The 26174-nt window shown below is 49.5% G+C and overlaps 1 protein-coding gene across 10 annotated transcripts in view; it reads left to right on the forward strand.

Annotated features, from left to right (window-relative positions):
- RAPGEF1 (Rap guanine nucleotide exchange factor 1) overlaps window positions 1-26174 on the forward strand; it is a 90831-nt gene that overhangs the window by 11521 nt on the left and 53136 nt on the right. For 7 of the 10 annotated variants that reach the window (XM_015567836.1, XM_006754178.2, XM_015567847.1 and 4 more), the window contains exons 2-4: window positions 19256-19395; window positions 19902-20015; window positions 24751-24929. In XM_015567836.1, the coding sequence (XP_015423322.1) occupies window positions 19256-19395; window positions 19902-20015; window positions 24751-24929 (433 nt within the window). Of the gene's footprint in view, window positions 1-12403; window positions 12410-19255; window positions 19396-19901; window positions 20016-24750; window positions 24930-26174 lie in introns of all 10 variants that reach the window. The other 3 variants (XM_015567857.1, XM_015567871.1, XM_015567855.1) reach the window with 2 other exon arrangements.

Here is a 26174-nt window from a genome sequence, read left to right on the forward strand (position 1 = left end):
AAATTGACCTTAAATTGTCAGTTCACTTGACAAGAGTGGAATAGGATTGGTAGTTTAGATAAACACGTGTGTCAGTGTTAAGTTTAATGAAGTTGGTACTGTTCTGCGGTGATGTCAACAGTCTCCCTATTCTTAGGAACTGCTCACTAAGTGCTCAAGGGAACATGCTGTAATGTATGAAGCCTGGGCTCCAGCGGCTCAGGGAAAATGTACATGCAGCGTCCAGATGCAGCGTGTGTGTGTGTGTGGTATCCCCGCTTCACAAAGGTCACTCGGAGGAGGTCCAGAGGCCTTTCCTCGGAGGGTGGAGGCTCGAGCTTGGGCTGCTGCTTTGCATGCCCTGCGCTTACCCCCTGGACAGAGAGGGGCTGCTGGACATGTCGCTAGTGTCTGATGTGGTTACTGTGTAAAAAAGCTTAATTCTCAGTTAAATACATGTTCTCTCATTTATTACTTGCAGCAGCCCTTTGTGGTGAGTGCTGTTGTTTTCTCCATTTTGCTAACGGGATGTTGAATTAATTGTCCAAGTTTTCAGAACCAGATCGTAGTGGAGCCAGCTTGACCGCAGGTGACCCACAGTCCTGTCCCTGCTTGGTTACCGTGGAACTGCAGCCCAAGAAAACATCCCACCTAGGTCCCTTCATTCCAACTGATGCCCCTGGAGCCTGGTTTCCCCCGGAGATTGGCTTCTGGAGCAGCGGTTCTCAACCTGTGGGTCGCGACCCCTTTGGGGTCACCACAACATGAGAAACTGTGTTAAAGGGTTGCGGCATTAGGAAGGTTGAGAACCACTGTTCTAGAGGCTTCACGATCCACACTTCCTGTATGGCCCGCGTGCCCATCCTGTCAGGAGTCCCATCGTGGCGGGGCCGCAGTGTGGTGGTGATGGCTCTCTTGTTCACCACAGGCCACCGGTGCTGCATGCCTGGCTTTTTGGTCTGTCTGTGCCCGCTGCCCTGTTCTGTCTCGCTACTGCCCTAGACCTTGGCCAGTTCTCATAAACAGCTGGGGGAATGGTGAAGCCCGGCCTCCAGCCCCCTGTGTAACCTCGGGCTCTTTGAGGCCGGATTCTCTGAGGGGGAAGTGGGCCGCCTGGTTCTTCCCCTCCCTCAGCGTGGAGGCTGGCCTCCAGGCATTTCTTCTGCACCCTAAGTCCCTGCTAGTACCAGCAATGCTGACAATCCCCACGGGCATGGACGTGTGTCAGACCTTAGTCATCAGAACTTTACCACATCGAATTTAGACTCAGAACTCAATGTTGACGTGACCGACATCTCATTTCTGCCAAAAATGGGTGGGGGAAAACCGTATTTCCGTTAAGTTCTTTTTTTAGAAAATATATTTTTATTGATTTCAGAGAGGAAGGGAGGAGAGATAGAAACATCAGTGATAAGAGAGAATCATTGATTGGCTGCCTCCTGCACACCCCCTACTAGGGATCGAGCCCACAACCCAGGCATGTGCCGTTGACCAGAATCAAACCTGGGACCCTTCAGTCCCCAGGGTGACATTCTATCAACTGAGCCAAACCAGCTAGGGCTCCATTAAGTTTTTTAAGGGTTTTTCTGTGTTAAGTTGGCACTCCTGAAAACAACACACCAGGCTATACTAATAGCTTAGCTTCCCTAAGAAGTGCCTTCACTGATACAGATATTAAGTGGTTATTTGAAGAATGTTGTAGAGCTTGTAAAACTGAAACCCAATTCACAGTGTCACTTTACATCCTTCTTGGAATTCCTTCTGAAATGTACCGGGAGAAGTTTCCCTTTTCTGTGGAGTTGATACATTTTCTTTGGATGGTCAGAATTTACCCATCCTGTATACCTTTTCCCTTTGCTACCAGGAAACTTCGAACCGAATGACGATCGCTAAGTTGCAGTAAATTTTGTGTCCCAAGCTTCTGATCCTATTCGCTTTTAAGCCGTCGTCTTTGTTGCGTTTTAGTGTTGCCTAAACAAACATCTAGCATGAAGAGGTTTGCTTTGACACTTTGCACATCAGTTCTGTGGTTTGCCTTGACCCTGCCTCTGAGTAGAAGCAGCAGTGAGTGTGTGAGATGCGTTACTAGGTGTGTGTTTTAACTAATGTGGACAAGAGCTTGTTGACCTGTGCCCTGGTGTGAACTCTGAATTCTGCTTCTACTCACCGGGTCAAGTCCCATGATGTAATTTTGATTGAGGAGAATTTGTTCTGACCTGGAGTGACTCTGTGGGATTGGTGCGGGCCCACTCGAGTGTTAACGACAAGCCTACGGCAGATGGGTTGCTTGTTTGCCTTCTGGCCGCTTGCTTTTGCTTTTCATTTGCCCTCCCCTTCGCTTGACAGAGGGGAGAGGAGGCCAGCTCTTGGCAGATGCTGTTCGCAGGACCCTTAGGTGGGGAGAAGCTAATTTTAGTTCTGTTTTTAATGTTATGGTAGTTTGGTTACGTTTTTCCTCTGAGGGTAGGGCATTTTAGCTTTTGTTTTTGCTTCTGCATTTCCTGTGTATACCTCCTGAAGCAAAATGGACTGCTAAAAATGTCACTTGGTGTTTGTTTACTTTGTGCCTGGAATAACATTCAAGACTTGTGAGCACCAAGTTACTAAAATAGTTTTAGGAGGAAAGAAATGTTGTCTGTTACTTTTTTACATTTTCAGTTATGTTCTATGCCTACTTTAGTTGGAGAGACATTAACTGTTCCTTTCATCAGTGAATACGGTAACATTTTATTTGCTGGCACCTTGTACCTTTGCTTGTATGCAGAATACCTCACTTCTCAGAGCAGTCAATTTTGGAGGAAAATCCTGGTTAAAGAAGAAAGTTGCTGGCAAACACAGGTGTGCTGCTGCTGCTCCAGTAAACACTAGCGAGCAGCTGTGTGCACATCCGTGTGATCAGAGCTTGCACACATGTGCCTATCACAGTGCAGTAAACACCAGCGAGCAGCTGTGTGCACATCCGTGTGATGAGAGCTTGCACACATGTGCCTGTCACAGTGGACTTGGGCTTGTTCCCTAGCTGACCCCAGTGTCTTGCACACAGCAAGCATCTTGTAAATATTTGTGGGATAAATGAAGTCTGTATATTAAGTCCTCACTTAATGTCATAGATAGCTTCTGTGAACCAACGTATAACAAACCAGTTGTACCACAGGCTAACAGAAGTCAACAAGAGTTAAATTCCTGTGGCATCTCATCAACATTAGAAGAATCTGCTGTATCCTGTTGTCTATAAATCGGCAAACTGCTATGGTGACCACACGCCCCACTTTCTTTCTGGGGCTTTAGTCCCAGGTAACTGACAACCTTGGGACAGAATAAGAGGACCAGGGCGGGTTCGGGTACTCTTTAGTTACTCCTGCAAAAGTGTCCTGAACTAGTGGTCCATTGTGACCGGACAACATCTGCACCTATCAAAGGAAGTGGTTTGTTTGAAGCCAGATAAAGTCCTCTCTTTATTTCCACTTGCATCCCTGAGTCTTTCCACTGCCTTGGAGATGTTAGCACAGCTCTCAGGCTTCGTCTGCTGTGGTGGGGACACTGCCTGCAGGGGAGGCGGCCCCTGCGCAGGGCCTTTCCATGCGGTGTGGGAGGTGCACAGGTCGGTGGGAAGAGCACTCTGGATAGACCCCTGGAGTTCCAGCTCTTTCGCTCAGCCTTTTCTTTCCTCTGGGTGAGAGGGGAGGGATCCCTGTGGGCAGCCAGGCTTGGAGCAGAAGCTGCTCTGATTGGGCAGAAAGAGGTTATTGTAGGCATTTCCTGCTCACACTTTTCTCTTTGACTTCCCATCCATTCGTTAAGGAAGACACTTGGATGGCATGATTAAGAGAGTGAGCTTGTAGCCCAAATGAGCAGCTGAGTTCAGGCTGTTTCCCAATTGCTGGGTGACTTTGGACCTAGTTATTTTCTCTGAGCTTTAGTTTCTTCATCAGTAAAATGGCCATTAAAGTAATGTCTGCCTGGCAGGGCTGGCATAGTAAGTGCTTAATAAATTAGGGGCCGTTTGAAGGAGACTGTAAGGTGGAATAGGTTGGGTTATAGGTAATCCTTGACTAACACTGTCTTAAGTTCCTTTTTATTCTCACTTCCTGTGCTCTCTGCACATGGGGATTTTGCCTTGTGGTGGTTTCTGTAAGGCAGGGTTGGAGGGATCAGTTTTTGTCTGAACATCAAGACCACCAGTATGTTGGTAATGAATCTCTGGTGAAAGGAACCCTGCTGGGCACTGTGTTTAGATTTCTGATGGACTCTCACAGCAGGTGACGAGAGCACGAGAACCTGTGCTACATCTCCCACTGGAAATGCACTGCCCAGCACCCTCAGGAGCTGTCGGCCCCTGGCCCAGGAGCACCCACCTCCTGGCCTGGCCTCGGTGGTACTACTTGCTCTTGCCACTCCCTCAGGCTACTATACTGACCTCTGTCTGGTCTCCTGATTCACCACGACCCTCCTGGCCCAGGCCTTCCCAGCATGCTCTTCTCTCTGCCAGGAACACCTTTCCTCAGTCCACACCCCAACGCCCTCTGGGAAGAAAATGAAAATCTGGCCATTGGCAGTCAACCTTTGAGGCTTCTGTTGAAACCAGTTTCCTCCAGGGTTAAGTGTGATCTCCCACCTTGAAAGATGACATTAAAGCACACCCCTTCTCTGCTCCCCCCTCCCTCCTCACTCCCCACTCCACCAGCATTTCCTGCACCTCCCTCGGAAATTACAAATTACTCGGGCTTGCACTCTGGTCTCAGCCCGCCTTTGGGGAGAGCCAGACCAAGGCCCAAGCACTCAGCACCCTCCCCAGATTTGGTTAAGAATCTTCTGGCCAACACCCCACTTCCACAGCTGTCACCGCATCGCCCTTGTATTGGGCTAGAAAAGTGCTGTGTGCCATGACAGCTCGGACAGTCAGCCTTCTCTGCCCGCGTCCGCTTTCTCTGGAGAGGACTGGGGATGAGTGGGGTCTCTTTTGGCACCTTCAGCCTGGAGCCTCGTGGGGACATTTACATTTACCACCGGGACACCATCAAGCAGTTACTACTTCTCTGAGCTCCTGCCATGCCCAGGTCAGCAGGGTACATCAGGGCCACATGCCATGGTGGCTACAGGCCTAGGAGGGGGACCTCATGCAGGAGAACAGGCTATTCCTTGACCAGGTGTGGAGCTCTAGATTTCCTCACAGTGGGGACCGCTCATACTTTGGGGAGCTGGCCTGGGCCTACCCCACCAAGCCCATGGCTGTGCTAACTCGGCCTGTTCTGGGCTCAGCATTTACAAACCCAGCTCCCGATCAGGAGGGCTTATCCCGAGGAATGTCCTGGCCTGAGATGAAAACTTCCCCTGCTAACAGGCACCTGCCTGTCACTCTGTGTGCAGTGGGCTCTGCTGGGCTTGCACTCAGTCCTTCCCCAGCTTCCTAACAGATGTGCTGCTTTCCCCAGTCTCTGTCTGAGTGTGCTCCAGTCACCTGGGGGACTAGTTAAAACCAGTTCCAGGTCCCTCCCACGGGGACTGATCAATTGGTCCGTGTCAGTGGGGAATGAATGTCATGCTGACCAGCTCCAGTCATGTCGACTCTGCCGTCTACTGCACAGCCCTCCCCTTCTCGCCACTGCCACCTAGGGAAGGAGTAACAGAGTATTCGGTCATGAAATTATTACAGTGGGTTAAAAAGTGACATCACCCCTAGCTGGTGTGGCTCAGTGGATAGAGCGTCAGCCTGTGGACTGAAGGATCCCAGGTTCGATTCCGGTCAAGGGCACATGCCCAAGTTGTGGGCTCAATCCCCAGTGTGGGGCGTGCAGGAGGCAGCTAAGCAATGATTCTCTCTCATCATTAATGTTTCTATCTCTCTCTCCCTCTCCCTTCCTCTCTGAAATCAATAAAAATACATATTAAAAAGAAGTGAAATTGAATTTGAATCTTTTAGATTTTTTAAATACTTTGTGTACTTGATTTTAATAGAAATCCATGTCTTACTGTGGTTTGTGGTCAAAAAACATTTGAAAGAACACATAATAAACACTGTGTTAGCTCATCAAAAAACAAAAAAACAAACATTTGAAAGCCAGCAATAGCCTCTGCCCTGAGAAATGACCCTCCTGTTGGTGCGTGATCCTGAGTTTCGGAGCAGGGCAGGCTGCCCACCCAGTGCCTAGTGACTGGGTAAACGCTAGGCCTGCAGCAGCTCCTCCTTGTGTAGCGAGGGAGAAGGGTCTTCAGCAGTTCAAGTTGGTTGTAATCAAAATAAGTTTCATGAAATAGGATTTAGCCTTATCACCTTCAGGGCCTTCTGCTGTTTTCTGTTCTGCTTCATGTTTAACCCACAGAATTGATTTGGGGACCTGCTAATGGGTTGTGACTTGCAGTAACTGTTAGCAGAAGTAGACACACATCTGCCCACCAGTGCCGGCTCGGTCAGGTCTCTCTCTCAGGACTGCTTTTCTCACCCAGCTCAACCCCATCCCTTTGCATTGTCCACAGAGGATCCTGCAAGGTTGGCTCAGCTCACAACTCCAGGACTTCCTTCATGAGCTTTCCCTGGACCTCTCAGGAATAAACCCTTTATTTTCCACATTTGACTCGCCCTGTGGTGTGTTGGAGCCCTGGGTGTATGGCTTTCCTCCCTTGGTAGCTCATAAACCACTTGAGGGCAGAGCCTGCAGTCCCGTTCAGCCATGGACCTTCTGCGGACCCAGATGCCCAGCGTCAAGCTAGTGGAAAAGCTCAGCCAAATTGCGCTCCATGTGTGGGCGGCCCGGGCCTGCATTCAGTGTTTAACATTGTTTCAATAGGAAAGTGCCTTCTGATGCCAGCCGCTGGCTGAAAGGACGGGCCTCCGCGTCTTTCTCTCCCCTGTGGCCTGTCCAGTCCTTCCCCCTGACATGCTGAGGTGGAGGCTTCACACAGACGGCAGGAAGGAGGCTGCCTCCTCGGGGCTGATGGTCCTTTATTTTTATTTATTTATTTATTTATTTATTTTAATTTATTTCAGGGAGGAAGGGATAGAAACATCGACGAAGAGAGAGAATCGTTGATCAGCTGCCTCCTGCAGACCCCCTACTGGGGATCGAACCTGCAACCCAGGCAAGTGCCCTGACCGGGAATCAAACCCGGACCCTTCAGTCCGCAGGCCGACGTTCTGTCCACTGAGCCAAACTGGCCGGGGTTGTTTGGTCCTTTCAAAAGAACTTCGATTCTAGACTTAAAGAATACCACTGCTGAGGGAGAATAAGGGGAAATGAGATTCCTTCTCGAAAAATGCACACGTTTTCTGCTCTGGGGACTCTAGAGTAAAGCAACAGGGTTGCCCCTAAAGGCACTCCCTGAGGTGGGGTGGGTTTCCTAGTTCTGAACAAGAAAGAGAATTTGGAGTTAGAGGAATGTTATTTGACTGAGTCCAAGGTCCAGGAGAGGGAATCTTGAGCCCTGGCCAATGAGAACTAGATGTTAAAAACATACAGGCCTTTTTGTTACAAATCTCAGGCTGTTAAAGGTATAAATCCTCTGACTTCAGAAAACCTCCTCCTCCCAGTGCTGTTAGCCGAACCTTGGCAACTTCAGCCATCGCTGGAATATAGATTCTGCTGCAGCTTGTGGGTTTGGGGGCTGTTTAAAAGTGAAATCAGCCCTAGCTGGTTTGGCTCAGTGGATAGAGCGTCAGCCTGTGGACTGAAGGATCCCAGGTTCGATTCCTGTCAAGGGCACATGCCCAAGTTGCGGGCTTGGTTCATTCATAATCCCACCTCTCAAGCTGAGAGCGCCAGTGTATAAACTTGGCCTCGCCCCTCGCAGGAGATGGCTGAGATTTCACCACTGACAGTATTTTTAGCCCAGGCGCTAGCGCAGCCAGGAGGGCTTTGATGTGCTGTTCTGTGAGTGAGCCCCTGCTTGGACGTTTCCAGAAGGGGGTGATTCACTTTTACAAGCAGTCCTGGCCTGGAAGTCTTTTCTTCTGCTCTTGTGATGACTTGCTCCCCTGGTGATCAAAGTTGTGAACACATCTAATAAACGGCGTATGTGCTGGGCTTCAGCTTAAAGAAGGGGGAAGGAGGCCCACGCTACGGAGGATGTGCCATCTGAGTCGGAAGCCAGGGGTGGGGACACAGCCCTTCTCTTCTGTTCCAGAGAAACGGTGAGAATACGGCTGCCTCTCCCCTACCCCACCCCAGGCCTGGGAGGCCAGAATGGTGCCTTTGGAGAAGTGGTCAATTCAGAGCCCTCTGTGTCTTCAGATATTTCCCAACCATCCATTTGCTGCCTCTGCTGCCTCTGGCCCCGTGTGAAACACCCAAAGCCTGGAGCTGTTCCTGTAAGCTCAGCTCTCCCTTCACCCTGGGGGGCAACCTGGATTTCCATTCAAGGACCCTGGCACCCGAAGCCGTTCTCCTGAGCAGGGCTCTGAGATCTCGCGGGGCCTGTTTGGCACCCCAGCACTCCTCACTCGGTCTCCCTACAAACCTGGGGGCTCCTTGGAGGGAGGAGCTGTGTCTCCTCTTTCTGAGCCCAGCCCTTCCAAATGCTTGGCATGGAAATATTTGTGGAATGAATGAATGAGAGAAGGCAGACACCGTAAAGTTCCGCTCTGCACCGTCTCCCTGAGGTGCCAGGGAGGGAAGGGACTGCGGTGGCCCCTGTCCCTCCACTTTCTTCACTCGGCAGGTCCCACACCACTGGGATTGTGGCTCCCAGCTCCTCTGCCTGGTGCCTGGACATAAATAAATGGCTACGTGCTCACTGACAAATGAAAATGTTGTTTTTCCTCCGGAAGCCCAGAGGCTGGCCTGACAAATAATGAGTTCCCAGAGTCCCTGAGCGGTGCTTAGTGCAGCTGAGGCCACGGAGTCTCTGCAGCAGCGTCCATGCCACCAGCACAGGTGCGCCCATCACTGCGGCCTGCCCCCAGAGCGGGCTGCTCTGCTGGTGACATGATGCGAAAGAATATGCTTGTGGCCCTTGAGGAGCATTGGAATTCTAAACTGGCACCAGTCCTAACATACAAGTTCCTGAGGGAAGGAGGCTGCTCCAAACAACTCCACCTAAAGGACAAAGGTTAGGGCGGACTCGCTTCCTGCTGCGGCCAGGATCCTGAAATGTGATGTGCCTTGACCCAGAATAAACTTTTCTATCCCTCCCCCACCCCTCTGGTCTCCAGAGTAAAACTCTGCAGACATCTCTGGCTTTAAGAATCTCTAGGTCAGTTCCAAACAGTAATGGAAAGAATGGCTTCCTGGGCAGAAGGCCTCCCTGCGGATAGGCTAGCTGACCTGGAGTGGCTCACGGCCGTGGTGGGGCCACTGCGGTCTTGTTGTGATGTGTGTGTGACATCACATACGTGGGGTGGGGTGTGGTGTTAGAGCCCTGTGACTTGGTTTTCTCATCTCGTGTTAATAAGAAACTTCCCTGCAGTGTTAGTGTAAGGATCAGGGACAATTTGTGGACTTCCCGCCGAGGGCCCAGCTTCCAGTGGGATATTTAAAAGCAGGAGCTACTGATCTAGCCATTGAGCTGGGCTCGACAGGGAACGCAGCTCTCCATCCAGAGGAGGCCTTTCCTCTCCTCCTGGGGTATCCGTGTGTGATTATCTTTTAATCCTCAGCCCAGGAGATGTTTTTCATTGATTCTAGAGAGAGGGGAAAGAAGAGAGAAAAACATCAATGTGAGAGAGAAATATTAATCGATTGCCTCCCATATGCACCCCAACTGGGGGATTGAACCCGCAACCTGGACAAGTGCCCTGACCAGGAATCAAACCCAAGATACTTAGGTGCAAGGGAGGAGGCTCAACCAACTGAGCCACACGGGCCAGGGCTGTGTGTTATTTTACAAGAGGAGGAAGCCTTGGGAAAACTGTGTGGGTTAATTCAGAGCCCTCTCTGAAGGTGGGGTGCTTCCCAGGAGACCGCCCGCAGGCTTTCTTCACATGGAAGCATTTGTTTGCTGGAGGCTGAGGCTTCTGTTGAAATCCTATGGGATACTTCAGTTAGTGGCTTCTCCTCTCTTCTTTCTTATGTTGCTGAAAGTTGAGAGGCAGTTGCCCATCAGGTTCAGTTGGATCTAACATCCCAGACCAGGGGTCCTCAAACTTTTTAAACAGGGGGCCAGTTCACTGTCCCTCAGACCGTTGGAGGGCCGGACTATAGTTTAAAAAAACAACAACTATGAACAAATTCCTATGCACACTGCACGTATCTTATTTTGAAGTAAAAAAACAAAACGGGAACAAATACAATATTTGTATTTGCATGTGGCCCGCGAGCCGTAGTTTGAGGACCCCTGGCCCAGACAATGTCACCGAGAATTTAACTTCTCCTCATCTCTGTTCTACTGTTTGTAGAATTGGGTTATATTTTTTTTTAACTAAAGTATAACATGTAAAAAATGCTCAAATCAAGGAACCATCTCTATTTTTAAATTAGTGTGTGAAATAAAAATTGTCCTCCCAAAGTGACAGCAGTTATCTCAGAAACACTTGTGCAGCCGCAGATGGTATTTGTTGGATGTGAGGCACTGCGCTGAGTGACTGTGTGTTGATTACATCCTCACAACAGCCCAGCGAGGTGAGGCTAGTTCTCCCCATTGTACCGGTGAGAAAGGTAAGGCCCCAGGAAGCACACTTGTTCGAGTCACACCATTGAGGTTTCACTTCCACTAGAACTGGGGGTGCAGTGAGCGTTCACCGGCTATCCTGGGCCATGTGTGGAGGTCAGCATTGCTCCTTGCTACCTTTTACCACAGTAGGATAGGACGTCCGTGCCACCATGTGTGTCCATGGTCCCTGCCACCAAAAAAAATCCCTTTGCTTGTTGGGAAGCTGTGCTTGTCAAAGTTTTTCTGCTGGAACACTACTCTACTCTGCACTCCACCTCCAGTGCTTGCCCAGTGTCGTCCCCTCGGTCCATCGTCCAGCATGTCCCTGTGCCAGTATTGGTTAGAGTGAGAGCCCGCAGCACCTGCCTGCATGTGGGGCCCGGTCCTGGGCCTCCAGCCCAGCCTGAGGGTGAGCAGGCGCCCTCTTCTGTCACAGCCGTGCGGTCTGCCCTTTTGAGAAGAGGCTGAGCATTTCCCAGACCTCAGCAGCACACCCTGAAGCAGTAAGATCAGCCTGGCCCAAGGCGGGGTCTTAAGTCCCAGCCTCCCCAGCTGGGACACTGAGGGCCAGGCCTAGAGCTGCAGAGCGTGGGAAATGGGAGTCCCACAGAGGTGTGCCGACGGGAAAGATATGGCCAGAATTTGAAGACTCAGTATGAAAAAAAACACGGGTATAGTTTCTCATTGTCAGTTTTTCTTCAGTTACATGTTGAAATGATAATGTTGTGGATAAATTGGGTTAATTAAAAAATATTTTAAACTTACATTTGGCTCACGTTGTGTTTCTGTTGGATGTTACTGGCCCAGCGAGTCCACTGTCCTCTAGAGACTTAGCGGGGAGGGGAAAGATACGGTTTTTCTCTTGTCTGTTCCTTGGAAGTAGCTTAGACAACAAGCATTCTGTGACCCCAGGTAACCCAAACCGGAGCACCCCACCAGAGAAACTTCTTGGTTGAGTTGTCTGTGACTCGTGTGTTGGCACTGCTTGGAGAATCATAATAAACCATAAAGCATCCCATCGCCGTCGCTCTCCACACTCTGGAGTGGTTGAATGTAGCCGTTGTCAGTCATTACAGAATCTCTCCGTTAACTCTCTGTTCACTGACAAGCACGTAAGTATTTATTTTCACCATGCCAGTTATTGGGCTAAGTGCCAGCTTCCAAAATGAGTAAGAGCTGATTGTCATCAGGATCTCAGGGACCCATGAATAGAACCTCTTTTCTGCTCTGAATTCGGAAAGTTGGGAAAAAAGACGAGAGATGAGAACCAAAATACTACCTTGGTAGCTGCTAAAGGCCTGCTTAAAGGATGGAATTTGCTCTAAGAGCCAGATTAGTCCCAGGATTAGACTACATTGCCCATCCACTCATAGCCACTCTGCACTGTCAGGCCTCCCCCTGAGGGGCCATCAGCGCGCAGATTTCTTGTGGATGGGTTCACTCTCAAAGGGGTGTGGGGCTGGTGGGGTTGAAAGTGCCACGCGCAGGGTACAGATCTGTAGGGCCTGCAGACCTCTGAAGGGTGTGCTTTTTCTCAGTGAGGATGGGTGCCACAGGAGGCTTCGAGCAGCAGGGCAACAGAACAGGACTGGCATTTTATAAGATCACTCTGGGACAGGGGTGGGCAAACTTTTTGACTCGAGGGCCACAATGGGTTCTTAAACTGGACCAGAGGGCCGGAACAAAAGCATGGATGGAGTGTTTGTGTTAACTAATATAAATTCAAAGTAAACATCATTACATAAAAGGGTACCGTCTTTGTTTTTTTAGTTTTATTCATTTCAAACGGGCCGGATCCGGCCTGCGGGCCGGAGCTGGGTTGAGAAGACTATAGGAAAGCAAGGAGCAGGTGCAATGCATTGTTCATTTCAGGGGATAGGATTTTCTTCATCTGACTCGTGAAAATTATGTGGGCTCTTTTTTAGAAGAATTTTTTACCTTTGTGTCTAGCTTATTTCAACTTTTATTGTTGGATATGCCATGTATCAGAAAAGTCCTTATCACATCTCTCATAAGTGTGCAGCTTGCAGAATTTTCACAGATGGAACCACCAGTGTAACACAGTCCAATCAAGAAACTGACCATAGCTCACTGCCTGTGTCCCCTGCCAGTTACCATCCACCCTCATGCATAACTACTACCTTTTCTTTTTTTTTAATTATCACCCGAGAATATTTTTCCATTGATTTCTAGAGAGGGTAGAAGAGAGAAGGAAAGACAGAGAGAAATATTGATGTGAGAGAAACACATCGATTGGGTGCTTCTTGCACACACCCTGACCAGGGCCCGGGAGCCTGCAACTGAGGTACATGCTCTTGACCAGAAACCACTACCTTGACTCCTAAAATCAGAGGTGAATTTTGCCTGTTGTTGTACCTGTATAATTGGAATCATACAACATATATTTTCTGTGTCTGGCTTCTTTCTGCATTTGTGAGGGTCATTCCTCTTCGATTATTCATTGTCCCGCTACACGGCATTCCACGGTGTGTGAAGCTGCCACCTTTCCCTCTCCTGGCCACAGGCGCCTGGGTGGTGCTGCTTCCACTCTCCTGGCACATGTCGTAGGATGAGCTGGCAGGGGCCTTTCTCCGGCTGTGTGCCCAGCAGAGGCATCGCGAGCCTGGAGAGCGTATGTGCACTGCGGAGCGCCCCTGCTCTTCACCCTCGCCCACACTTAGTGCTCCTTTTTTTAAGATCCGTCCCAGTGTGCGTGTAGTGGTGTCACTTTATGCTTTTAATTTATTATTTCCTGATGACAGATGGAATTAAGTACCTTGTCATCTGTTTATTAGCCACTTGGATATCATCTTTTCTGAAATGTCTATTCAATCCTGAATCTTTTAAATTCTTACCAATTAAGCAAGTAGAACAAAGATGATGGCTCTTTCAGAGTGAGCTCAAATCCAAGGTGAAGCCTGGTGTCTTCTGTGGGTGGCAGGGCCGGGGGCCTGGCCTCTTCCCAGCTCGCCACCTCCTTGGCCTGCACCCCGAGCCTCACTCTGGCACAGTCCCCACTGGCCTGCACCCAGCTCACTGCAGCTGGGTGAGATCTTATCAGGTTTTAATGCTCGGACCTTTGACCTAACAATTCCATTTCTAGGAGACTGTCTCACTGTATGGGTGCCCAGGGAGGTCAGCATGAGGCGTGGGTCAGTGCAGCCTTGTTTGAAGAGCAGGTGAGAAACCATCCATCCGGGGCCTGGTATGATGTGTGTGGTCTGCCTTTCAGCTGGGTCGTTCAGCCCTCACCGTGCTTGCATGGAGGCATACCTGCAGCGTGTTGGTAAGGGAAAAAAATACTTCAGCTTTGCCATATGTGGAGCTATGAGGATTTTCACTTTCTATGTTACGTATTTTTGTAGGGCTTGAAGTTTTATAATGAGGTTGTTTTACATTTGTTGCTGAAAAAGAAAAGAAAAATACACTTAGTGTTTCCATCAGCACCCCACAGCGGAGCCACAGTTCTCAGGAGCCTTCCTGAGCAAATGGGTAATAGGGCAGATTTTCAGGTCAGGAGGAAGAGCCTTCTGTGTTAACATGAGTAGCTCTGTGTTGAGTAAGACGGGGCCTTTTAATATGGAAGCTGATGGGGGAAATGAAACATCAGGTTGCTTTCCTTCTGCTAGGCTGGGAGTATTTTTAGCTTTTGCCTTATTAAGTGTTGGCAGAAGCCTGGCAGTGTCATCAAATACCAGTAGTGGCTGTTACTTATTGAACATTTGCTCTATCAGGCCCCTGGCTCAGTGCTTTCATACAGGACCACCTGGAGTCCTCCTGGGTCCCGAGGTTACGCTTGTTCTGGAGATGAGGAACCTTCGGCTCAGAAAGGCAAAAAGTGTCCAAGTACGTGGCTGAGCTCAGGTTAAAACACAGACTGCCCTGCTCCAAAGCCTGCGTGCGCCTGCCATGCCCATGACCCACTCAGCCCTCCTCTCGTTTTTATCTTTACATTAGTCAGCAAATTCTAGATAAGTGAAAATCTGAAATCCTTGTGTTTAAAAAGGTTCCTCCTAATGTCCTCACTTCTGCTCTCTGGTTGTCCTTTTATGCATTTGAGAGAGCGGGTATGGGTTAGGTGAGTGGGGTTGGAGAGATGGAGTCCTTGCCAGCTTTGCACACCTCTGTGCCCGGGATGCTGTACGAGACGAGGAACTGACAGTGTGGCGTTTATCAAGATGGGCACTGCCAGAGTGTTGTCCACCGTGACCCTGACCCCATCCAGGGTGAAATTGAGCCCCGACAGAAACCAGTGCTAAGTTGGGATCCCAGCTGCTGCCACAAGTGACATTTGAAAGGCCAGTTGATTGCACATTTGTCAGCGGCGGGCAGGGATGGTTGTTAAGCCTGGCCCAGGGGCAAGCTGAAAATGTACGCACCAAACGCTGACACCTGGCAGGCTACTTGGGGTGGACTTGGTTGGCTTTGGTGTGGTTTTGTTTGAGACCTGATTCTGTGAGCTAATGCCTCCCCTCCAGCCATTCTCCTTCTCTCTGGTAGACGACATGCATCTGAAGGCCTGGGATGGTTGCCCCAGGAAATGCCTGTTCTCATGACCATTTCTACACAAATTGTGAAGCCACACTCTCTGGAAGAAATGAGCAGCAGATGGGTTAGTCATAGGGAGCTCACGGCCTTCGGTGGTGTAAATGCCACTGCGTGAGTCTGGCTTCGTTTTCTTAAGTTCTGTCAGTGACCTTTGAAGTTGCTCTCACAGATCTGATAGGTCACAATGAGACACCGGCTGGTGGCATTTTCCTGTGAAGCGGCTTCCGTTTCCTTTGGTTAGCATGGCCATGTGGAAGTGTGCGAGTCTGGCAATCCCACATGTTGGTGGGTGTGGAGCCATTGGCACCTTGCTAGTGGTTAAATGCAGTATGTGCTCTATCATCCAGCAATTCTGGTCAGAGAAAACTTTCACATGTTCCGCTGGCATGTGAGGATGTTCAGGGTAGCGCTGTTTAGAAAGTTGGAAACAGTTGCCTGCTGGCAGGAGAGCGGATAGGTAAAGCTGGTCTTACCGGACACAGGGCACCACAGCACCAAGAATGAAAGCACTTACCTCTGCTTCCGCAGAGCAATTGTCAGGCCAACTGGAGAGTGAAACACGGGAGCATAAGAATATTTACCGTCGCCGAAACCGGTTTGGCTCAGTGGATAGAGCGTCGGCTTGTGGACTGAAGGGTCCCAGGTTCGATTCCGGTCAAGGGCATGTACCTGGGTTGCGGGCACATCCCCAGTGGTGGGTGTGCAGGAGGCAGCTGATTGATGTTTCTAACTCTATCTCTCTCCGTCTCTCTCCCTTCCTCTCTGTGGAAAATCAATAAAATATATTTAAAAAAAAAAAAAAAGAATATTTACCGTCTTCTACCATGTATGCGAAGCTCACAGGCTTACACATTAAGCTATACTTAGAGATAAACCGTCACAAAAAGGAAGGGATAAGCACAAAAGTCAGAATCCTGGGGACCTGTTGGGTTTATTGGGATGCAACCCAATCCTAAGTCAAGGAGCGTCTGCATATGTACGTATGAAATCTTCTAAAACTTTGTTTTGATTTCAGTGCTAAAATATCTCCAAAAACACACATACACAGAATCTGCAGTGCAGCTTCCTAAGGGAATAGTCGGGATAATATGAGAGTGGTTGGGGAGGCTTACCCTGCACACTGCCGCAGTGTCAGCACCTGCCCCAGATGACTGATGTGCGTGAGGGACGTGGGAGGAGGGGCGGGCAGTGTGTGTGTGTGTGTGTGTGTGTCTTGCTGTGTGTGCAAGATAACCCTGAGAGAGCTGCCCCCTGTTGCTTTCTTCCACCTGCTGTCACTGGTCATTGTGCTTTATCATCTCTCAGAGGCACAGCTCGAATGACCTTGCAAGGTCACTTGTAACCTGTGTTGCTAACCCATTATTTCAAGGAAAAGGTGACAAGCAACCTCCAAGTTAGAATCTGCCCTGGTTCGTGCTGTTCTTGATTCCAGAGCTGAGGGGGTTGGTGTCATTACAGAGAACCTGCTTTCTCCACTTGCGGTGTCATGTCATGTGCGACAGCTGGCTGTTGGGAGGCCCCAGCACTTTATTTAAATGCTGATGTTGAGTCCCAGCTGTGCCCAAGACAGAACTTGGGGCAGAGCAGAGGGAGTGCTATGCCTGGGTTCAGTTTGCTCTCAGGGGGAGATGCCCTTAGTTGGTCCTCGGTGGTGATCAGAACCAGCCCTGCAGGTGCAGGAGGAACCTGAGAGGTATCTGGGGGCCTCCACACCTTGCCTACCCTGGTTTGCCCGTGGTTGTGATGGCACAGATGTAAATCTGGCCAGCAGCTCAGCCCCATGCCTGCCCATATAGCAACGCGGGGTAGCAGGCTGGAGGAGTTGGGAGTTGGCTCACCCAGCCCATGTCTCTGAAGACCTTTGACCCCCAAAGCAAACCAAAGAAATCATGCATCCTGCCTAGACTTCCCCATTTGTGCGTGTTGTTCTTTGCCCTGCTTTCAGTCTTACTTGCCAGGGAGGAAGTCACAGGTTAGTACATTGCTCTGACCTCCCATCTGACTTGGAACCTACCTGGAGAAGGATGTGCTGTGACTTTAGGCTGCTGAGACCAGCATCAGGGGGAGTGCAACGGGCGCAGTGCAGGAGGAAGCACAGGGTGTGAAACAGATGAACAGGTGAGGGCCGATGAGACCTCTGGTCAGTGCTGGAGGAAGAGGACGGCATTTGTAAGGCCCTTCATTCCTCGGACCGTGTGTAAGTGTGCAGGACAGTAGCATAGCTTGATGCAACTTCTGCAGGCAGTTGGTAAAATCAGCGCTCAGAGCTCCATCAGCCTTGCTACTCACCCAAACCATGTGGTTAGGTTAGCTCCCTGCACTGAGCAGGTGCCTGGCAGTGTCTACTGGCAGCCTCTCATTTAATCTGCATCACATTAGCCATCTCAAGAACAGTGTTATCAGTGCCATTTTCCAGACAAGGAAACTTCAGACTTAGAGAAGTGACTTGGAACTATTTTAACCCAAACAGTGTGCCTACAAAGCTCACTCTTTTAACTAGCACATGAATGATTAGATCAGTCACCTCATTTTGAAGTGTAAAGAAGGAAGTATAAACTGTGTAGGGGCCCCACCCAGCTTGGGTGGGGAAGAAGAACAGGGCAGAGGGGAACTGGAGAAATCACACCACCTCAGTTTACCTACTTTGAATCCCTATGTTTTCTTCTAAGAGTTTATAGTTTTAACTCTTAATTTAGGTCTTTAATCCATTTTGAGTTCACTTTTGTGTATGGTGTGAGGTAAGGGCCCAAACTCATTCTTTTGTATGTGAATATCCAGTTGTCCTAGCACCATTTGTTGAAAGAATACTAATTCCCTCATTGTATAGTGTTCACATCCTTATCAAAAATCAATTGGCTATAGACACATGGGATTATTTCTGGATTCTCAATTATTTCTGTTGTTCTACATGCCTCTGCTTATGCCAGTACGATGCTGTCTTGATTTCTGTAACTTCGTAGTAGTAAGTCTTGAAATCAGGAAGTGTCGATCCTCTAACTTTATTCTTCTTTTTCAAGATTGTTTTGGCTATTCTGAGACCCTTGTATTTCCATATTAATATTAGGATTAGATTGCTAATTTCTGCCCCCAACCTACCCACCCACCCCCAAATAGCAAGCTGGGTTTCTAATAAGGTTTATATTGAATCTGTAGATCAATTTGTGGTGTTTGGCATTTTAACAATATTAAGTCTTTTGGTTTATGAACATGGGCTGTCTTTCCTTTTATTTAGATTGTCTCTAATGTCTTTCAACAATGTTTAGTAGTTTTCAGTGTGTAAGTCTTGTATTTCTTACATTAAATTTATGCCTAAGTATTTTATTCTTTTTGATATTGTAAATGGAAGCTTTTTAAAATTTCATTTTGGAATATTCATTGCTACTGTATAAAAATGAATTTGATTTTTGTATATTAATCTTATGTCCCGTGACCTTACTGAATTTATGTCTTAGTACTAATAATTTTTTAGTGGCTTGCTTGGGATCTTCCACATACAAGATCACATCATCTATAAATAGAGATAGTCTTATATCTTCCTTCCCAGTCTGGATGGCTTTTACTGGAATACTGGAGTACAACATCTAGTAGGAGTGAGAGGGACGGACACCCAGTCTTGTTCCTGATCTCAGGAAAAGCCACCCAGGCTTTCACTATGTCCCAGCGGGTTTTGAACACCTTACTTCTATTCAGCCTCACTGCCAACTCTGAGGCCTTGCCCCTGTCACTTGTTGCAGCTCCTGAACCAAAAGATGAGGGAAGAGGTTGATTCAAAAGGGCCTTTCTCTCCAGTTCATGCCTCCTATACTTTTGTGAGTCTGCTTTGGTGTTCATTCTCCTTGGCCAGCTTGCTTGAACTTTGCTTAGATCATCATACAGACTCCATAAGGACACTTGGGAATATTTGCCAATTCTTTTTCCCTACTTATTTCGACTGACTGACTTCTACAGATCCAAACAACCTACCCTAGAGACGGAAAATGCAAATATTGAAACATGTTATCAGAATTGTTTTAAGGGGTCCCTATTCCTCTCCTTTGTAGCTCTGAACAGCTGGGGGGAAGATTCGCGTTGAGACGATGCTCATGTCCACGAAAGGTGCGTGAAGTTCCCACCTGCCTCTAACGGTCGGCACCCTCTTTGTTTCCAGACTCCCAGCGTTCTCATCTCTCCTCCTTCACCATGAAGCTGATGGACAAATTCCACTCGCCCAAAATCAAGAGAACGCCATCCAAGAAGGGAAAACCGGCCGACGTGTCTGTGAAGACTCTGGAGAAGCCTGTGAGCAAAGTAAGCTGCCTCTGGCGCCGCTCTGCTTCGGCGGTGAGCGTGTGTGCTCCCTGCACGCCGTTCCCGGGCACTGAGCTCTGGCACAGACACGGCTCCACACTGTTCCACGCTGCAGGGGGCCTCCCGCGCTCTTGTGACATGGGAGCCTGTAGGGTGTGAGTGTTTCTCATGTTAATCAGAGTCGAGCTCCGTGGCTAGAACAGTTCTCCTTTTCCAGATGTGCCATCTCTGGGCACTTAAAACAGCTCAATGCATCATGTTCACATTCAAGGTGCTGCCTCCCTGCCCTAGAGAGCCCCACACACTCGGGGACGTTTGTGATGTCCAGAACGCCCTTGCTCTGAGACATGAAAAATCCTTGACACCAGAGGTGTCCTCAAGCACTAGTCACCTCAGAAGGCCAGTCAAGCAGATGTGTTGACATAGCTGTTGATTTCATCAACCCCTTCTTCAGCCTAAAACAGCCATTTCAAGCTCTGTAGGAATCCAGGTTTCCTCTCTTCCAGGAGGCAACAGACAGATTTCTACCAGAGGGCTACCCTCTCCCCTTGGATCTGGAGCAGCAGGCAGTAGAATTTATGTCCACCAGTGCTGTGGCTTCCAGGTCTCAAAGGCAGAAGGTCAGTGTGATGTTAAGAACATTGGGTTTGCCTTGCCTTCTACTGCAGAATCCTGGCCCATGGTTTTGGGGATGGAAAAACATCTATTACAGTACCATTGTGTTCAGTTGGGTGGCAACTGTGGGCTTAATTGTTCAGAAAATAGTCCAAGGGACTTTGGGTAAAAGTAAGTTTATCCAAGCCCCCCTGGTCTTTGGAGAGAGTGCAGTCTTCCACGGTGACAGCTCGGGGATCCTCTCTGGGGCTGGTTTGGGTGTGCTGCTTGGGCCCAGCGGGTTCTGGAGGAAGTGAGTGATCTCACCTGTCGAGCTCAGCCGTTCCTCCCTTGAGCTGCTAAGATGCTCTGAATCGCAAAGGAAAGGAAGGGCGCCTAAAGTGTCTGGTGCCCTCAGGCTGTGCAGCAGCCACAGACCCAAGTGCTCAGAGAGCCAGGCGGCTTTGGGCACTGACATTTATCCGCCTTTCCTTAGCCCCGTGCAGAGTACTTCACTGCTTCTCCTGCTTAACCCCCAGAACAACCCTGGGAGGTGGAGGCTTACTTTGCAGAAAAGGAAACTGAGGCTGTAGAGATAGTAAATGTTCGGAGGATGGTGAGCTGAGATTGGAACAAGGTTGTCTGACCTCTGAGTCAAAACTCTCGAGGTGCCACCTTTCCTGTTTATGGAAGCCAGAGTTTATATTTCAATATCTCTCAAATGTAAATGTTAACCCCACACATAACTAAACATAAAAACAAAATCAGTTTTAGCAATATGAACTAAAAACAAGGCTTGTGGACAAATACTAGTAGGTCTTTAATCCTCTGATTGCCAGGGCCCACAGCCATCATCAGTTCAGCGCCACTGGCCAAGCCCTGCCCTGCCATGTAAACACGTCATTCTTGAATTTGCCAGTGCATCTATTTTTGTTTTCATGTTCAGCAGAATACCTTAAAACCCTAGTTAAAAGTGGAGGAAATAAAGGTCTTAAATCTAAGTCTTTTGTTGAACAATCCTTTTTCCTGCCCCATCTGTTAACAACAGGAGGCTGAAGAGTAAGCATGAAATGTTGAGTGTTTGCCAGATTGATCCAAATTCCAGACTGAAGAAGAGGAATAAAGTAGATTTGGTCTGCACCAATTATTTTTTATGATGCTCTGTGTAGCAGCCTCTTGGAGCTGAATTTCTTCCTGAAGTCCAGGCAGTGTGTCCGTGTCGTCTAACACTGGTCCAGGCAGCACAGGGTAAAATGATTTACTCACAACTGTGTTCTCCCAGTGAGCTCCGATAAGAGACTGCTTCAGCCACTCAGTTCTTGGAATTCCCTCCCCTTTCTTCAAGAGAGGTCATGGGGGGTGGGGGAGAGTGGAGATTGCATGCTAAAGTGCCCTTCACTTAGCGGGGCTTCCTGTAAACTCCAGGGCACATGGGGCAATGTTTGGAGACGTGTTTGGTTGTCACAACTAGGAAGGCGAAGCAGGAGCTACAGGATCTGGTGGGAAGAGGCCTGGGATGCTGATAAACATCCCTCAATGCATAGCACAGCCCCCAACTCCCAGACAAAGAATCACCCACCCCAGAATGCCAGTGGGTGCAGCTGAAAAACCCTGTCTGTAGCAGGGAGCTGCAGTGTGATCTCTACCGAAGGAAGAATGTTGCTCGGCTTTTGATCGCTGCCCTTTAAGAAGGGCTGAGTTACTACCATGCTCTGCCCCAAGTCACCTGATGAGACAGAGGGAGTACGACTGTGTTGTGTAAGACATGACTGGACGTGTTGGGAAGCTGCCAGAGTGTGTGAACTTGGAAGACTGTCAGAGAAATCTTACTATAAGTCCGTCATTTATTACATTAATTATTTATTACTTATTAGCTCTCAGTACTTGGGAATATTTCCATATACATTGCCTTGTTATTGCAGTTTATATGCATGGCTTTCCTGTTTAAATACATGGGAAGTTGCAGCTCGGGGTCGATATATACATTCAGATTCATCTGCAGCTGCTGGACGGCCTCTGTCCTGGGTGATTTTACATGCTGTCTTATTTACTCCTCACCATAACCATGTGCAAACGCTTTTATTATCCCTAATATACAGAGAGTTGGGAGTCTTTTGCGGATGAGGAGCCTGGAGCCCACTGGTCCCAAGCCCAGTGGTGGCTTCGGATGCCCTCCGCAGCACCACTGCCCTCCTGTAGTTGCCAGGTTTGTTGGGCGATGGTGGTACCCGTCCCCCATGGCAGGCACCGCAGGAGGATGCGTCTGCCCACGGAGGTTCTGGGCTGGGCGCTCCAGCAAAGCCACGCCTCAGGGTCCTGCTTGTAGGGCGTGCTCACCTAGAGCCCACTGGAACTCCCTGACTGACTGCTCTTTTGCAGGAAGCCAGTTGACAGCTGCAGGGCGAGGGGAATGCAGTGTTCAGAGGCCTTTAATCTGGGAGTGGAATTTGCCGGGAAGTTAATGGAGGAAACCTGATTCTGCTAAGTTGTCACTCCTTCATTAGGAGCCCAGGGTGCCCGGCTCTGCGAGCTCGTTTGATCTTCCTACAAAGGACGGAAAAGTTCTTTTTGCTCTGAAGCGCCTGGCCCCTTTTGGATGGCTCCTGGCTTCAGGGCAGCCACATGCTCCCCAGCAAACCTCTTGAAGTATCTCCTGCTTCCTCCCCACATTTCATTGTGGCGGGCTCCTCCCACGTCCTGATCTGAGATGGCCAGGCTGTGGTCACAGTCCTCTAGCGAGGCTGGCCAGTCATGATTCCAGGCACAGTTGGTGTCCCCAGGCACCTTGATTCCTTCACGCTCGGGTTCCTGAGGCCCTAGTGGGGGCGGTGAAGCAGGCAGCTCTTGTCCTGAGGTAGGGAAACAAGTGCCCAGCCTCTGGGAAGAGGCAGTAAATAAACAGGTATGTTGGAGTGAAAAGAGAGGCTTGGCCCTGACCGGTTTGGCTCAGTGGATAGAGCGTCAGCCTGCGGACTGAAGGGTCCCCAGGTTCGATTCCAGTCAAGGGCATGTACCTTGGTTGCGGGCACATCCCCAGTAGGGGGTGTGCAGGAGGCAGCTGATCAATGTTTCTCTCTCATCGATGTTTCTAACTCTCTACCCCTCTCCCTTCCTCTCTGTAAAAAAATCAATAAAATATATATTTTTAAAAAAAGAAAAGAGAGGCTTAGAGAAAGGGCAGAGAGGCTCGATGGCAGGACTCAGGGTGCTCCCTCTCCCCATGGAGAATTCTGTCCACGTGTCCACAGAACGCCTTAGGAAGTACCCATTGAGAGAAATTAAATCGGACCTTTGACAATCGTCTGACTAAAGGCACTATTGACTTCTTGATCCCATTTATATGTTTTTCTGTTGATATTCCCACTAAATAAGTGCCTCCACTATTGAATTTTTTTTTAAATATATTTTATTGGTTTTCTACAGAGAGGAAGGGAGAGAGACAGAGAGCCAGAAACATCGATGAGAGAAACATGCACACTCCCCACTGGGGATGTGCCCGCAACCAAGGTACATGCCCTCGACCAGAATCGAACCTGGGACCTTTGAGTCTGCAGGCTGACGCTCTATCCACTGAGCCAAACCGGCCAGGGCCACTATTGAATTTTTTATTTGAAATGACGTTCTCCATCATTTTAGAGGAAAAGAGGCAGTCAGAGTCATCACTTTTTAGTATATATTATTTAATTATCTGTTTACAGATTATTGTTGAAATCAACTTTTTCTAGAAATTACCCTCTTGCCCACAGTTGCTTTCTTTCTGTCTTCCCCGCACCTCAGAGAGGCCACAGGCGGTGTCCCCTCCTATAGGCCACTCTGCATTCGCATGGACGTGCCATCAGTTCTACTTGAGCAGATGGTCTGTTTGGGGATTGTCTGTTTCATAGGTTAGCCTTGATTTCTCTTCCCCTGCCAGGCGGCGGGGCCTGGGTCACTGACGCGGGGGCAGGTCTAGAGAAAGGAATCACCAGGGTGCCGCCCGCTGCCGGACTGCAGGCACCGCAGTCCAGGGGAGGGTTGTGTGGGACTCTGACCCCGGGCGGCGCAGGGCTGTTTTCTCGTCCTCTGAGGTGGGCTTTCCTCAGGAGCAGGGCAGCGGGACCAGGAGTGCCAGCCGCACTCGCTGCTCGAGCAGTGACAGGGTCGTGTCTGCTCCGCTTTTACACATTTTCACCCCAGCTCCACCCCTTCTAACTCTGGGTCTCCAGGTCCTTCGGAGGGAGAGCCCGGTACTTCTTTGGGAGGGGGCTGCGTCTCTGGGTTGAATGTAGGAATCTTGTGAGGAGTTCTGGGAGAATGGGTGTGAACACAAGGCCTCCAGCCAGTCTCACACAGCCCCCGGGATCCTGGAAAGGCCTGGGTTTCGTGATTAGATTTACTGGATAGATAAGTGCCCTGGGACTTAGCTGTCAGTTCTCTCCCATTCCTCCAGCATCGGCAGTTCAGTCCTCGCTGCACTTCACGAGATCAGTGTGCTGTGTCAGGGTGGCGGAGGAGGCCTCCGGCCAGCAGTCTCTTCCAAGAAGGGATTTCAGGAGTCTCTGCACAGCCCTTCTTGGTCCAATCCCCCTCTTTTTCCTTCAGGTCTAGCCTCTGTGTCCTGATTGCGGTCCTTAGAACGCTAATGTGGCTTGGCTGCTGCAGCAAGAAGCCTTTTGCCATTTGCATCAATCTCAAAATAGTTGACAGGAAATTTTATTTTATTTTTTATAAAATAGCTCCCTTTAATGTCTCTCCTTCCTTCTGCTTAACATTTCCTTTCAGAACCTGAGCAAGCTGGAGGAGAAAGAGAAGGAGGTGGTCAGTGCCTTGCGCTACTTTAAGACCATTGTGGACAAAATGGCCATTGACAAGAAGGTGCTGGAGATGCTCCCCGGGTCGGCCAGCAAGGTGCTAGAGGCCATCCTGCCCCTGGTGCACAACGAACCTGGCACCCCGCACAGGTGAGTCGCTCTGAAGCCCATGGCTATGCCCGACCCTAAGGCTTCTCGACAGGGGAAGGCGCCCTCTCCCTGCCCCTCGGCCATGGCTCGTTGTTCCTCAGGAGACCGCACAGGGAGGAGGAGCTCTGTCATCACTAGGGACAGCCGTGTAGCCTGGGTCGTTTTGTATTAGTTCATTGGCAGTAATCACAGAGATTGGGACCCTTCTCTCCCGCACCTAGGGTAACGTAGTGTGTGATGGCATTAAGTCCTGTCAGCGTCCAGCCTGTTAGAGCCTCAGCTGCTCAGATGGTGACACAAAAGGTAGAGAAGAACCCCTTAGAGCACAGCTTGGTGAGACACTTAACCACGTCAAGCTAGGGTTTCCCAGATGGCACGCCGTCCCTGGGAGCGGTGCGGGTGGAGGCAGCTGGGCGCAGCAGCTTCTGTGGGCGATGCTTTCGCTGCCAGAGTGCACTTCCCTCTGGGAGGTTAGCCAGCAGCTTGATGCGTATTTGCCGTTGAGCAAGGAGAGAAAAGCCGCATTAAATGTACGGTAAGTGAAAGGCCAGCAGGGGCTATTCCCTGAGAGGCGGGGCTGCCTGCCGGTGGCTTTTCTCCCTGGTACCTGCTCAGAGGCGCGCCTCAGTCTCCGTCCTCCCACGACGTGGGTGGGGCCCCGAGACTGTGCTCTCAGGAGCTGCTCCCAAAACCTGGCCAGCAAGTGCAGTTTTCTTTTCTGGGAGGCACAGCAAACACTGTCTTTATTTCCCAGACTGGTGGCCGGGTACACGAAATTCGTGCACATTAAAAGGGAATTAATTGCCCTAACCGGTTTGGCCCAGTGGATAGAGCATCGGCCTATGGACTCAAGGGTCCTAGGTTCAATTCCGGTCAAGGGCATGTACCTTGGTTGTGGGCACATCCCCAGTGGGGAGTGTGCGGGAGGCAGCTGATCGATGTTTCTAACTCTCTATCCCTCTCCCTTCCTCTCTGTAAAAAATAAAATACATTTTTTTAAAGTGAATTAGTGGAGATATTTTAATATTGCTGTTTCCCCTTTCTCTATAATAGAAGTGTGAGAGATGAAAGAAAATTAGTAAAATGTATATGAAAATCTTCCTCCTGTCAGAGTCTGGGGCGCACCATGGGAACCAGAGTCAAGTCCCTGTCCACTTACATGTGCGTCGAAATTGCACAAGACCCAGACCTGGCCAGCTCCACCCCCATTGGGCTAGATCCAGACCCAGCTGGTCCCACCCACAT

Source organism: Myotis davidii, unplaced genomic scaffold (genome assembly GCF_000327345.1).
Source record: "Myotis davidii unplaced genomic scaffold, ASM32734v1 scaffold651, whole genome shotgun sequence".
NCBI lineage: Eukaryota > Metazoa > Chordata > Mammalia > Chiroptera > Vespertilionidae > Myotis > Myotis davidii.